The sequence below is a fragment of the Panthera tigris genome, chromosome D2, assembly GCF_018350195.1.
Source record: "Panthera tigris isolate Pti1 chromosome D2, P.tigris_Pti1_mat1.1, whole genome shotgun sequence".
NCBI lineage: Eukaryota > Metazoa > Chordata > Mammalia > Carnivora > Felidae > Panthera > Panthera tigris.
In genome coordinates this window covers 10,831,345-10,844,269 of record NC_056670.1, presented here as the reverse complement: position 1 = coordinate 10,844,269, position 12,925 = coordinate 10,831,345, and the positions used below count along the sequence as shown (strand labels likewise).

The 12,925-nt window shown below is 46.1% G+C and overlaps 1 protein-coding gene across 1 annotated transcript; it reads right to left on the bottom strand.

Moving 5' to 3' along the window:
- Positions 1 to 4,592: 4,592 nt before the first annotated feature.
- Positions 4,593 to 12,094, bottom strand: ZP4 (zona pellucida glycoprotein 4). Its single transcript, XM_007086048.2, has 11 exons — positions 11,923 to 12,094; positions 11,374 to 11,661; positions 9,996 to 10,193; positions 9,095 to 9,282; positions 8,457 to 8,554; positions 7,461 to 7,591; positions 6,873 to 7,062; positions 6,649 to 6,796; positions 6,239 to 6,317; positions 4,914 to 5,030; positions 4,593 to 4,696 (listed from the first exon to the last, which is right to left on the bottom strand). The coding sequence occupies exons 1-11, from the start codon at positions 12,092 to 12,094 to the stop codon at positions 4,593 to 4,595; spliced, it is 1,713 nt and encodes a 570-aa protein (XP_007086110.2).
- Between the last annotated feature and the right edge of the window lie 831 nt (positions 12,095 to 12,925).

Sequence of the window (12,925 nt, the reverse complement as noted above, 5' to 3'; positions counted from 1 at the left end):
CTTATAAGGGCAATAATCCTTCATTTCTCATGGTTGTGGTAGAGCAGGTATTCAGAATCGGCTCAGGTGGTGGGGCTAGGGCATGGGCTTTTAGAAGGTTGCAAGCAGATGTGGACGGGGCTGGAGGAGTCTCTTCCAAGGAGGCACTCCCAGGGCTGTTGGCTGGGAGGGCCACTTCCGCTCCCTTACTGTGTGGCATGACAGCTGGCTTCTCCAGAGACCAGGCAGAAGCTGCACTGTCTTTTGTAACCTATGCTCAGTCACACTGTCACTTTTACTATGTTCTGTCGTCATAGGACCAGTTTGGTTCAGGTAGGAGGAGATTGCCTAACACTGTTGTAACCAGCCTCCTTCCTAGGGTACCAGTGTTTACTGAAAGTTTGTTACTAGTAACCCCAAACTGGAAACAGCTCAAATGCCCACCAGTAAGAGAAAGAATAAACTGGTGTATTTTTTGAAGTTTATTTATTTTGGAAGAGACCGTGCATGAGGGGGAGGGCCAGAGAGAGTGAGGTGGAGAATCCCCAAGTAGGCTCTGCCTTGCAGAGCCTGATGAGGGGCTTGAACTCACCAAACCATGAGATCGTGACCTGAGCTTGAAACCAAGAGTCGGACACTTAACCCTCTGAGCCACCCAGGTGCCCCAAGCTGATACTTTTATGTAATGTAGTACATAAAAACTATTCTGACTTGCAGTATAGGTCTCAGACACTAGGTCAAAGAGTCTAAACACAGAAGACTGTATAGGATTCCATTTATATGAAGTTCAAGAACAAGTAAAACTAATCTCTGGTGTTAGAATAGTTATCACCTGAAGAAGTGTTGACTGGGAATAAAAATGAAGGAAGTTTCTAAGGATGCTTTTTTTTTTTTAATCTTTTACCAAGGTGGTAGTTAGATAGAAATATTCAGCAAACTTTCTACAACATTGGTACGCCTTATATGCTTTGTTGTATGTATTGGGACTCATTAAGTTAAAAAAAGAAAAAGAAATAGGAATTGTTAAAAACCTTATCTCTTTGTGATAGGACTAGGAGATCTGCTTTTTCCCATCCTGACAGTGAGCAGATTGACCTGGGATTCTTGGAATTTAGGGATGTTAGACACCCTGGAAAGCAGAATCTGGTGTTTTAAACTCTTTCGGTATTACTTTGAATAGACACATATAAATGGAAAAGAAACCTGAACACTAGTAATTTTTGGCCCAGTGTTTGAACTTAATCATCTTCAGTCACGCAGAGCCTCCGGTTGGCTTTTGTATCACGTGAATAGACAGGATTCATATTTGAAAACATACTATCAAGAAAAAAGATCTCAGCAGACCATGCAGGATAAACAAATTTGTATTTGAAAAGTCAGAATATACGAGATCTCTATAAGGCTCAACTCATGTGCCAAAACTCAAGACAAATCAAGGAAATGGAGAGGCAATTTCAGAACATTTCATCTGAAAATGAAGCGAGGGGATGGAGACAAGATGGAAGGGAATAAATCAGAAATGAGAATTTTTCCTTGACTTAAAAGCTGTGTATTCTATAGATTAAAAATTTCCATCAACTAATCACAGAAGACCAGAGAAGACTTAGAATGGTGATAGAGAATATTGTAAGTTCTAAAGCATATGGAATAGCCCAAGGTAGGACACTTTGCAAAAGATCAGAAGTCAGAATAACAGGCTACAACACAAACATAGAAGTCAATAGAGCGATACCTTCAAAGTAGAGTATAGGCCACTGCACATCTGTACTTTGGTACCTAGCTAAACGGTCAAGAGCCAGTTTGGGGATGGGCAGGGAGAAAGATAGTGTCAGGCATCTAAGTTCTTAGAGTTTGCCTTATACATCATTCTTTCTCAAATGGATACAAACATGGTATATGCTGCCCACGCTAGGTAACAAACTCAAATATGACCTAGGAATTATCCCCTGAGAAAGGGAAGACATCACAGGGAAATCTGAGGCTGGCAGCTGTGCAGCAGGCCTGGGCGAGCCCCTAGAAGGGCTATGTGATTATGTGACCACCCTGCAAGATAAGTTAATGATAGCCACACAGAGGAATTATCAGCACTGATTTTATCCAGGAAAACCCTAAAGTATATAAGAGCAAATTACATTATTCTGACTAGATTTGAACAATCCTTTAATCCATGGGTAAAAGTTGTTACCTAGAAATCAGTGTCATTAAATTTGGAAGCTATGGTGAAGGTAGGGAAGAGGCTTGGGTGGCAATCTAAGTTCATAAGAAGTTACCAGAAAAAGACTACTTAGAATGAGACAAATACCAAAGTAGTAGAAGTGTAAGAATGTTTAATAATGATCCCACTGTGGGGGTGCCTGGGTGGCTCAGTCGGTTAAGCGTCCGACTTCGGCTCAGGTCATGATCTCACGGTTCGTGAGTTTGAGCTCGCATTGGGCTCTGTGCTGACAGCTCAGAGCCTGGAGCCTGCTTCGGATTCTGTGTCTCCCTCCCTCTCTCTCTACCCCTCCCCTGCTTATGCTCTCTCTCGTTCTCAAAAATAAATAAAACATAAAAAAAATAAAATAATGATTCCACTGTGGATAATGAAGTTTCTAATTTAGTGAAGAGACTATGTATTAATAAGCTACTCCAGTTAAAGTTCCCAGGTGATATTTCACTTCACAGCAGTGATTTAACTTTAAGCTAGGTAGTTTTGGCCAGGGGCTTTTCACTGCAGAGGCACGTTGTAATTTCTCCCTGCAATATTCCTTTCTCCCTGTTGAGCAGGCCAAGTTCCAATAAGGATTCCATGGTTAGGAAAGCAGAAACATCTTAGATCTACAGACAGTAGTGTAAACTGTAGTCATGCTGTAGCTCCTAGCTTGATTAGCTCCTAGCCAAATGTGGCTATAGACCCACAAATTAGGGCTAAGAAATTTAATGAAATTTAGAAACCGCTAGTGTATTTAGATAATCGGAAACTTAATGTTTGGAACAATTTGGGTATGTGAACCTATTTACATACCTATTTGGGTATGTAAACATTCTAAGACCTAAATAATGGTACTTCTGGCTGATGTTTAACCTGCAAATTAAGGTGTACTATAAATATACATGGATGTAAAACTAGAGCTTAAATTAGGTTTTACAGAAGTGATATGATTTGGATGCATTACATCGATTCATGGTTAAACTAAATTACATCTATTCATGGTTTCCCAGGTCAACTACAGTTCTACTTAGTGAACAAGTTAACTGCTATCTCCACTGCAATCCAAGACCATTGCCCTTCCCCTTTAGCACAGAAGGTCGTCAGTACTCCCAGCCCTTTTCTCTAGGCATCTATTTTAGCCGCATCCCCCAAGCAAGCATCAGGCCAACAGGCAAGCTTTAGAAAACCTTGTCAAGCTGAATCTATGTGCCACTGGAAATTAGTCCTATGGAGGAGCAGAGGGTTTTCAGTAGGAGATGGAGTTAAAAGCAGAATATCTGAAATGACACTAGATCTCAGACTAAAACAGGCATCCCTAATTCCAAATTCATGTTTCTGCCCTCCAAGTTCAAGTTGTGTTGCCTTGGTCCCCATTTGGAGTAGGAGTTTACAAAGCACGGTGGGTGGGTGCTACCTCATGTTTTCGTGAGGCTCAAGTGTGTTATCAGGCATCTAGGACAGTTCCTGTCACATAAGCATGTAGTGTCCCTGTTGGTTGAACAAGGAAATACACAGTCCCTGCTTAGCAGTTTGAAGTGAGGTTGACTTGTCTACAAAGCAGTTATTTCAGTACCAAGTTTAATGCCTTTTACTCTGCCGAAATATAAAGCAATCTAGAAGTTACTCCCTGAAGACAAACGGGGAAACTTTGTTTAATCAGGATTAATTTCAGAAATCCCCCCTGGAGAGATTAGAGACTGCCAGATTATGGCCAACAGTCCTAGGGAGTCCTTGGAGCAGGATGTTTATTTCCCTGGAGAAGTCACCATGCTTTTCTGTTAGTCTTAAGACTGGTTCGGGCTCAAAACTAAGCTTCTTCTGATCAAACTACTTGCGGTTGACAAATCCATGATCAGATGCTTCCTTTTAGTCACTGGTAATAGACACTGGATTTCAGTGTGGGATGATCAGAATAATATCAGGGTCACTTGAGAAGTGGTTAGAAGTGTTAATTCTTAAGCCTCAGCCCAGACCTACTTAAACTCTGGGGGTAGGGCCTATATGGTTTGTTTAGAAGCCTTCTTTCAGAGAACTTGTGGTCTAGAAGATTTCAGACTAGGTCTAGATTAGTTCTGCCTTAGTCTGATTGGTCTTTTGGAAGAGTTTTTTTCTACACCCCCTCTTGAGCTTGAAACCATCTCTGCTAAATCTGATGTGTTTAGTTCTTGTATCCTCTGCTTAGGTGGTCATCCAACTATGAGTCTACTGCAACGTTATTCTATTTGGAAGCTGGAAAGGCTGGCTGGAGTCAAAACCTAGGGTATCATGGTTTTTCTTCTACCATCAAGCAAAATAATGCCCCAGGCTGGAGAGAGGAGATGCCCAGAGCAGATAGAGGACTTTATAGTGCTTTACCTTTCGAATGAGAGGCTGGGCACAGGCTGGTAATGCAATCTGGTTTTATTAACACAACTGGAATAATTCACCTCCGTTTCCTGATAGCCAAGTAGGACACTAACAAGAATCCAAAGATTAGGGTCCCGGAAAGGCCTGCCATCCACAGAGCTTGGGAGTCTATAGGAGAACCTGTAGGATGGACAAGGAGGTTGACGGATGCCAAAACCAAGTGATACCGTAGCCTGAAAAATACACATGCTCTTTAGGAAAACCAAGCTGGTCAACTGGAGATTCACACTGGTCGTATTAGCACGGGATAAGAAGTGGGGATGAGGAAGTAGCTTTGGTTTGACTAGTGGTTCCGGTATGAGGCTTCAAATAGCTAGTTAGGTCTCTTCCCACTCACTTGAGTTTTTGTGGAGCTTCTCTGCAGAGTCCATAGTGGCTTGGAGCAGAATCATGGGACCCTTGCTAGAGATGCTCGCAGTACTGCTGTGAAGATGGAGGTCAGAGCGTCTTCTTCCTGTTGGAGAGAAGAGAGCTAGGGATTAGTCAGACTCTTTTGCACACGGTGGGGGTGGGAGTTGGAGAGTTAAGTCCCTCAATATGTACAGCTCCATTCCATGCCTTCAGAAAACCTCGTTAAAAACAAAAACAACAACGGGGTGCCTACGTGGCTCAGTTGGTTAGGCGTCTGACTCTTGATTTCGGCTCAGGTCATGATCTCACTAAGTTCGAGCCCCACATCAGGCTCAGCCCTGACAGCGCAGAGCCTGCTTAGGATCTTGCTTGTCCTTTCTCTGCCCCCTGCTCGCACTCTCTCAAAATAAATTAACTTAAAACAATAAGGAAAACACAGAACCTCCTTAAGGTGTTAGATATAAAGTCTTGTCTGAGTTTATATTAACACTGCTACCTCAGTTTCGCCAGAATTTGGTAATAGAGATTAGGATATTAGCCTTTCCCCAAACTGCCATCCTCCTCTAGAAGAGTCATTTGGGCAGTAACCTGTTAATACCAACACCCTTTCCTAAGCTACAAAGGTAACTGGTAGCTTATGAATTCCATTTCTATTACCAGTTATAGGACTTCTGAAAAGTCCATCTAAGTTTTAGTTTCTTTAGGAGTGTACAGAATATTTTTGGAGTTAGATCCTAAGTATTTAATGCAGTATTTCATGACTCATTACATTACCAGGAATATATTTTTGCCAGAAGGGGCTCACGAACCCGAAGTAATTCAAGGGCTAGACAGGTAAAATTTAGTGGACCAGGTAGGAATACAGACATGTAACAAGAGTATTGGCTCTGATCGACTCAAGTAGATACTCTGTCGGCAATCATACGCCACCTATAAATCTTCAGGTCATGTTTCCAGACCTGCCTTCGAGCAGGGGTAAACATCTAGATTCGTGAACTAGCCGGATAACAAGGGTTTTGTTAGACTGAGCCATATGTAGGTCATGAGCCAGTTTGATTCCTGGCTTAATCATAATGTATATGGAAAAAGCAAAGACTGAGAGTTACTGGAGGATTGATAGCTCCTATTTAAAAGGCTTGGAATTCTAGGAAGCTGCTTGTCTGTTCTATTGCCTCAAGATACTTGAAGCAGCCTCATTAAGAAAAATCCATCTTCACTTGGAATCATTTGCCCACAGGGCAAGAGAGGTTAGCGGTGGGACTCCAGATTATTTCGAGTTTGTCCTCCAGTGTAGACAGTGTGGATACTCACGCCTGGCAACAGGACAGGTTATCCTACAGGAGGAGGTCCCAGCAGGCTGGCAGATGGATACATTACAGTGCAGATACACCTGGGAGCCAACAGAATGGAGATCATGGAGGAGAACCACATCAGAAGTCTTAAAACTTACCTCCCTGGGAAGAGGTTGAAAGAAACTTAACAGCAAATCTGGACACCCCAAGCCAATATCGCAATAGCACTGAAGAACTAGAGTCTAGAGGGCAGATGACACTTGTGTCATTGGGATCAGTGATCACTTTGAGGAAGTACCAACAAGCCAAAATCAAAGGGCAGCTTTGGCCAAGGACTGGTGGGATGTGGAAAGGATTCCAAGTTGGCGGTTGGGGAGGGGGCATTCGGAGCCCTGCTGAGGAACACACAGGGCAGAATACACATCCTACCGGTCCCCTGAGTGCCCACTTTGCCATGGTGTCCACAAAGCTGAAGGTGAAAATACTGAAGCGCTTGTAGTAAGATGGAAATGGTGTATCCAGGGCCTTCTGGACAGGGATCAGCTGGGTTTGATAGTTGTCTCCAACGTAGGGGCATCTAAGCAAAGATATCCAGCAGTCGGGATGGGCTTCCGTGGGGGACCCCAGCACAGGTACACGGAGAAGCCACTTACCCTTTCACCAGAATGGGCCACTGGGACGGACTCTGGGAGTTCTTGCCGGGTGTGGCCCAACAGTTATGGAGGAGCAGCGCCAGGGAGGGGTCTGTTCTGTGGCGGATAGAGACCTCCACATAAATGGGATCCCGAAGCAACTTTACCACTGGGTAGTCACCAATACTGTAGTAGGAGCCATAGTGCTTATCTGCAAGAGGCCAAAGTGGGTTGGACCACTAAGGACAGAGCTAGAACTCTCTAGATGGCCTGAGCCAGACCATCGCCCATATGAGCACCTCTAGCAAGTATCTTATTACCAATTTGGTCTATTTAAATATTTTTAGTATTTTGAGAGAGAAAGAGCTAGACAGAGCAAGTACACAAGTGAGAGGTGGGGCAGAAAGGGAAGAGAATCCCAAGCATGGTTGGGGCCATCAGCCTGGAGCCTGATGCAGGGGGCTGCAAACCAGGAGATCATGACCCAAGCCAAAACCAAGAGTTGGATGCTTAACCAACTGAACCACCCAGGTGCCACCCAAGTTGGTCTCCTAATGCCAAGAGAAGTAATAAGTCTTTAAGACTGTAGGCTAGCCAGGAGGGTCTCACCTTTGGCAATCTTGAGTTCCAGAGTGAGGGGTCCATGCTGGGTTTTCAGATGGGGTGGTGGGATGGTAAACACCTGAACGCTAAGCGGGAAGGCATTGCTCCTTACAGAGTAGCTGCAGCTAACTCGAAGCCTATGGATAAACATGATCTTTGTTAGCTCTCGTGGGTGGTAGGATGGGCCCCCACCTTTCAGGTTTTAAAGGTTTTTAGGAACCATTATATACTAGGCATGGGACGAGTTTGTCAACAGGATGGGTATGGTTTTGGAGCTTGTGGGAACTAGATCTTAGCTGGGGAGACGAAGACCTAGACAGGATCAGTGTTTGAGCGTTGGAGATCTAGGAACCAGGCAAGACCTAGACGTGGTGCTGTGAGAAACATGTGCCTTTTGTAGAGAAGGTAGTCAGGGAAGATCCTGCAGGGAGTGGCTATGAAGGAAGATAAGTAGTAACAGAGGTAAGAGGAGGGAGAGAAACAGCAGAGAACAGAGGCCAGAGTTGGTCCTTCTATATAGTCTCCTGAGACCACAGTCCAGGGTTGGAAACAGAGAGAGATGGCATTTCACAGAAGATGGGTTAAGACTGGGAAGTAGGCAGTGTTTCATGCAAGGTCCTACAAATTACCTTCATATCAAGTTTAAGCTATGTCAGGACAAGGAGGAAGCTTTGAGTGTAAAATCTTATGTAAGGTGTTAAGGGATTCTTTTTGCTACAGGGTGGACTATGCAGGCAGAAGGGAGAAGGCCAAAATGAACACAAGGAAATCCCGGTCAGTGAAATAGGAGTCCAGGGGAGTTTGAGGCTTAAATGAAGTCAGTGGCAGCGATGCAGGGAGATTTGATTTGATATGGTCAGTGAGATCAGACAGCCGAGGCAGTAGATGGGTTCTCTGGTCGTGACCAGAGGTTCTGTGGATTCAGGGCTTTACCCTAGAATCCTGTTTTATGGAAGGGAAGTCATTCTGGTCCAGCAGGGTGAGGTTAACTCAGACCTTTACCTGAAGATACTGTCACGGGTAATAGAACCATGGCTCCAAGTTCTCACATCTCTAGCTGCGACCAGCTCATTTTCATATACTGCCTGGTCTCCAGTGACCTAGAAGTATGGGCAAAGAAGTGTGGCCATTCCTGCTAGCCAGGTGCCCTTTCACTCAGAATTTGCTCTGATCTAGCAGTCAGCAAGGCTACCCCATCATAGGCTGCATTTTCTTCCCCTTGAGCAGAGGCCAGAGCAGGTGGCATTAACTGACCTGGGACCTTCTCACCTCACTTAGCTCAGGATAAGAGAATAGGGCTTTGAGCACTCCGATGAGGCAGCCAGGAACATGACCACCAAGGTCAGCCAATTTCCCTGCTTGCTTCCCAGGGCAGTGTGGCAAGAAGAACCTATTACTTGTCCTCATGTGTGGCTCAGTAGAAGTGCTCCGGCACAATTAGGATCTTAGCTGAACACCCAGGGTGTTTCTGCTTTCTCAGCGATGAAGCATTCTTCTGTCCTAGAGACCATCCTCCGGACCAAGAGGGGAGGTCAGCTGTATCCTTCCTGGCTAAGAGACTCCACCACTCCTGCCCTGTCACTAGGACATTTCTGTCTGACTTCGAGTTAGGAACAGGGCCAAAACTCAGCTGTTCTTACCCATCTCGTGGTGCCACAGGAATTAAATGGAAAAAAGAACAGGGCAAAGGCACGTGTTGCTTTCACAGGGTTACATTCGTGGTCCTTCCCGAAGGCCAAGCGCAGAGAACTTAAGAGCAGCGGGGGTGAGGTCACGTTCCGAGACACGGCGATGGAGAAGTGGCCGTCTTGGGTACAGCGTGAGGTCACTGAGAAATCAGAGTTGCTGTGCTGAAAGCAGGTCCTCCCTCCCGGTATTGAGCCAGCTAGACCTTTAGCTACTTTTGATCCCTCCGCCCCCGGGAAGCTGCCAGTCCCAGCTAGCGACCTTGCTGCATGTTCAGCTGTCTGAGCCTAATTAAAGCACTGAATGAGCATCCTCACGAGCCCCTGGGTTTGAATGTTGCCTCCACTACTTGAGCAACTTGAGGCAAAGCATGTAACCTCCTAACTCTAGCTTCCTCCGTACAATAAGTAAGACAAAGTACTATTATACCTATCAGTCAGTATTGAGCTTAGAATACAGGGCTGCCTGTACGTGTTTTGCATTAGAAAACCTTAGAGTAGGATTTGGGACACACAGGGAGTCTTGAGAGGAGGCTCTGTTGACACTTAACCTATTTATTCCCGAGGTGCCTCGTAGTCTTCAATTTCTGTCAACTGGCTATTTTGCACATAGCCTTAGCTTCTGGAGTTCATTGAATATTTTGGTTTCTAGGAGAATTGGCAAGGGAAGGCTGTAGAAAGTGAGCACATAGGGTCAAGTATTCTAGGATGCGTTCATAGCTTATACATTCAACTTCTGGTCATCTTTAAACATTGGTTTTCTGGTGGGGGTAAGGGGGGAGGGAAGATCACCCTTCTCCGGGTTTAGTTGCGAGTAATCCAGATTTTAACCGGTTTCAGAGATGCAAGAACTCACCTGTGTTTCCATAGTAACAGGAATTTGCCTCTGATTTGTAGCAGCAACCAAGCTTATTGCAGTCTCCCTGAGTGATGGGTGAAGAAGCACATGGTAGCCTGTCCCACATTGGGACAGAGTCACACAAGTCAGCGTTTGGAGCTTCTAATGCCACGTTTTGAAGAGGAGAGGGACTGAAGCTCGATACCAAAGCTTGGTCTTTCAAGAAAAAAAAAAAAAAAAAAAAAAAAAAGATAATTACCAAGTATCAAAATTTGGAGCACCTGGATGACTCTTTATTTCAGCTCAGTTCATGATCTCCAGGTTTGGAAGTTCGAATCTCACATCAGGCTCTGAGCTGTGCTAGCATGGGACCTGCTTGGAATTCTCTCTCCCCTCTCTGCCCCTACCCCATTTATGCGGTCTCTAAATAAATAATATGCAAACTTAAAAACAATTAAGTATCAAAATTCCCACAGATGCCCCGATGATCAGGGTGGATCCATATTACATACTAGCAATTACATTTCAGGAAGTCAAGTCAATATTAAGTCTCCTGGGAAGAGTCCCCTGAAACTAGTACATTTTGAAAGAGTCCCAGCAAGAGCAGTAGGTACAGTGGGGCCCTTTATGCTTTGCTTCAAGCAACATATCCTTCCTTCCGTTCTGCTGAGATGCTACTCCATCTTTGAGAGCTAGGAATTACCCGGGGATTGTTCTGAAATGCAGGTTCTGGTACCGTAGGGCTGGTACAGGGACCGGGATCCTGCATTTTCATCAGTGCTATCCCTCTGGATTACATTTTGGATACAAGGTGGGGTAGAAGAGGGGACTACAGGTTGGAATCCACTAGGACTTTGAGGGAGGGCTCGCAGAGGACGAGGCAAGATTCACCGAAGCCTAGTACAAGTCACATTTCCTGCTAATTCCCCAGCTGAATGATCCAGTTGCCTCCAGCTGAAATGGTGGAGTCCTATTTTCAGGGCACAGTTGCTCCTGGAAGGCATCTGCCAGGTGTCCTCGGTAGCTTCAGTTTTCTCCTGAAGCGGCTCAAGGTTGAGGAGCTCCAGGTTCTGGGCTAATTCTGGTTTGAATCCCAGCCCCGGCACACACTGGGAGGGGCCCTTGGCCAAGCTTGCTGCTGGGGGCAGCGATAGATAGAGTGTAAGGCACCGGTTAGGACAAGGGAGGGGACAGTGAAGCACTCTCCACAGTGCCTCGTGCTGAATAGTTGCTCTAGTGGTGGTTATCCTAAGGGCTGTGTGCGCAGGGCAGCTGGAGGGGAGTCCTTCAGGAGTGGCAGGGGTCACTGTCGCTGCACAGAGCCGGTAGAAGAGGCCCAAGAACACATTCCAGGCAGCTCAGCACCACCAAGAACCCGAGAGTTTCCAGCCCTTACCTGGGGGATTCCTAGGACACCTGAGCACCTTGGTGTTGGTAACCCTGCGCCCAGCCGCATCTGTGCCTTCAACTCCCACTATCATGACGTAGTGGGAGTCCTGGGGAGTCACCCTGGATGCTGGGGTGGGGGGCCTCGACGTTCCCGGGGATTGGGTCGTGCTCACCCACTCGGTGACATAGCAGCTGCTGTAAGACGCTTCTAAGAGCACGGAGCCCCCCGGGCTCTCCCTTACCCAGGTACCGCATCCGGAGTTGTTCTGCAGCCTGTGTGGCAGCCCGCGATTGTCTGGGGGTGAAGGGGAGCAAAAAGCACAGGTGGTCAGTCTCCACACTCACCAGGGCCGGGAAAGGACCGCCAGCTTTGCCCATTGGACCCTGAGGGGCAGCAGCGAAGAGAGAGAGGGACAAGAGGGGGCTCGGATTCAGAAGAGAAGTTACATTTTAGAGGGTTTGATCTGTAGGAGTACCTGCAGAGTTCACCAAAGGGGGAAAGTGTTAGGAGGGTGAGAGCGCTAAACCCCTAAGCCGGGGGAGTTGTCCAACTTACCCCAGGCTGTGAGTGCAGGAGTCGATTTCCCGGGGCTCGGGTTTATGGCAAACCGAAGGCTCTGGAGCCCACAATGGAGTTCACTGGGATAACCTGGTACCTGGGGCTTCTGCTGGCCACGCACAGCGAGAGACAAGGGAACACAGAGCAAGAGGGGCTGCAGCAGCCACATGATGCCATCAGGAGCCTCCACTGGCTGCAAGACCTGTACTTAGTTTCCCACGAACCAGAGCTCCCCTTGCCCCGTGAGGTGGCTTTAAATACAGAAGGAAACCGCTGTCAGGTGCACACCTGGGTGACATGCAGGTGAAGCTCCTTTGGAAAGGGTGGCTCTTCAGCCTCATTCACTTTAGGCCGACGTCTGCAGCTGCATCGTGTTAAACACTGCAATCCAGGCAATTCTGAGCTCAGGAAAAATGTGGTACCTTGTAGCTTAAAGAGGCTTCTCCAAGATGGCTCCCGTGTAGCTTACTGACTTCAGGAGACCGTCTTCTAGAATTTCGCGTATTTGGGTACGAATCGAGCCCCGCTGCTTATGAGCTATGTGATCTGGGTAAGTTACAACTTTTTGGAATCTCAAGTTTTCTCTTCTGTAAAATGGGAATAATATCTCCTGGTAGGAGTATGCTTGAGGGTTATGTGAGCTATTCTACGTCACGTGTCTGGCACGGTGCTCAGCCAACACTGTTGGGGCCTTGAAGGACCCCCATCACCTTCATGGTTCTAGGCTCTCACAAGAAGTTACTGCACAATTGGAACCTGGCTTAAATCTCAGAAAAATGTAACCTTGATTCAAAAAAAAAAAAAAAAAAAAGCTGACTTAAAACCCTTCCCTGGCTCTAAGAGAGAATTCCACCACTGGAGTCTTTTCTTGACAAATTCCAAAAACTGTGTTTGCCATAGTGTCCTTTTGGGCTCCCTAATAAGACCTAGGTGAAAATGTGGATCGTGACATAAATTTCCCAAACAAATTCTGCCTCTTATATGGATATTTTTAAATCTC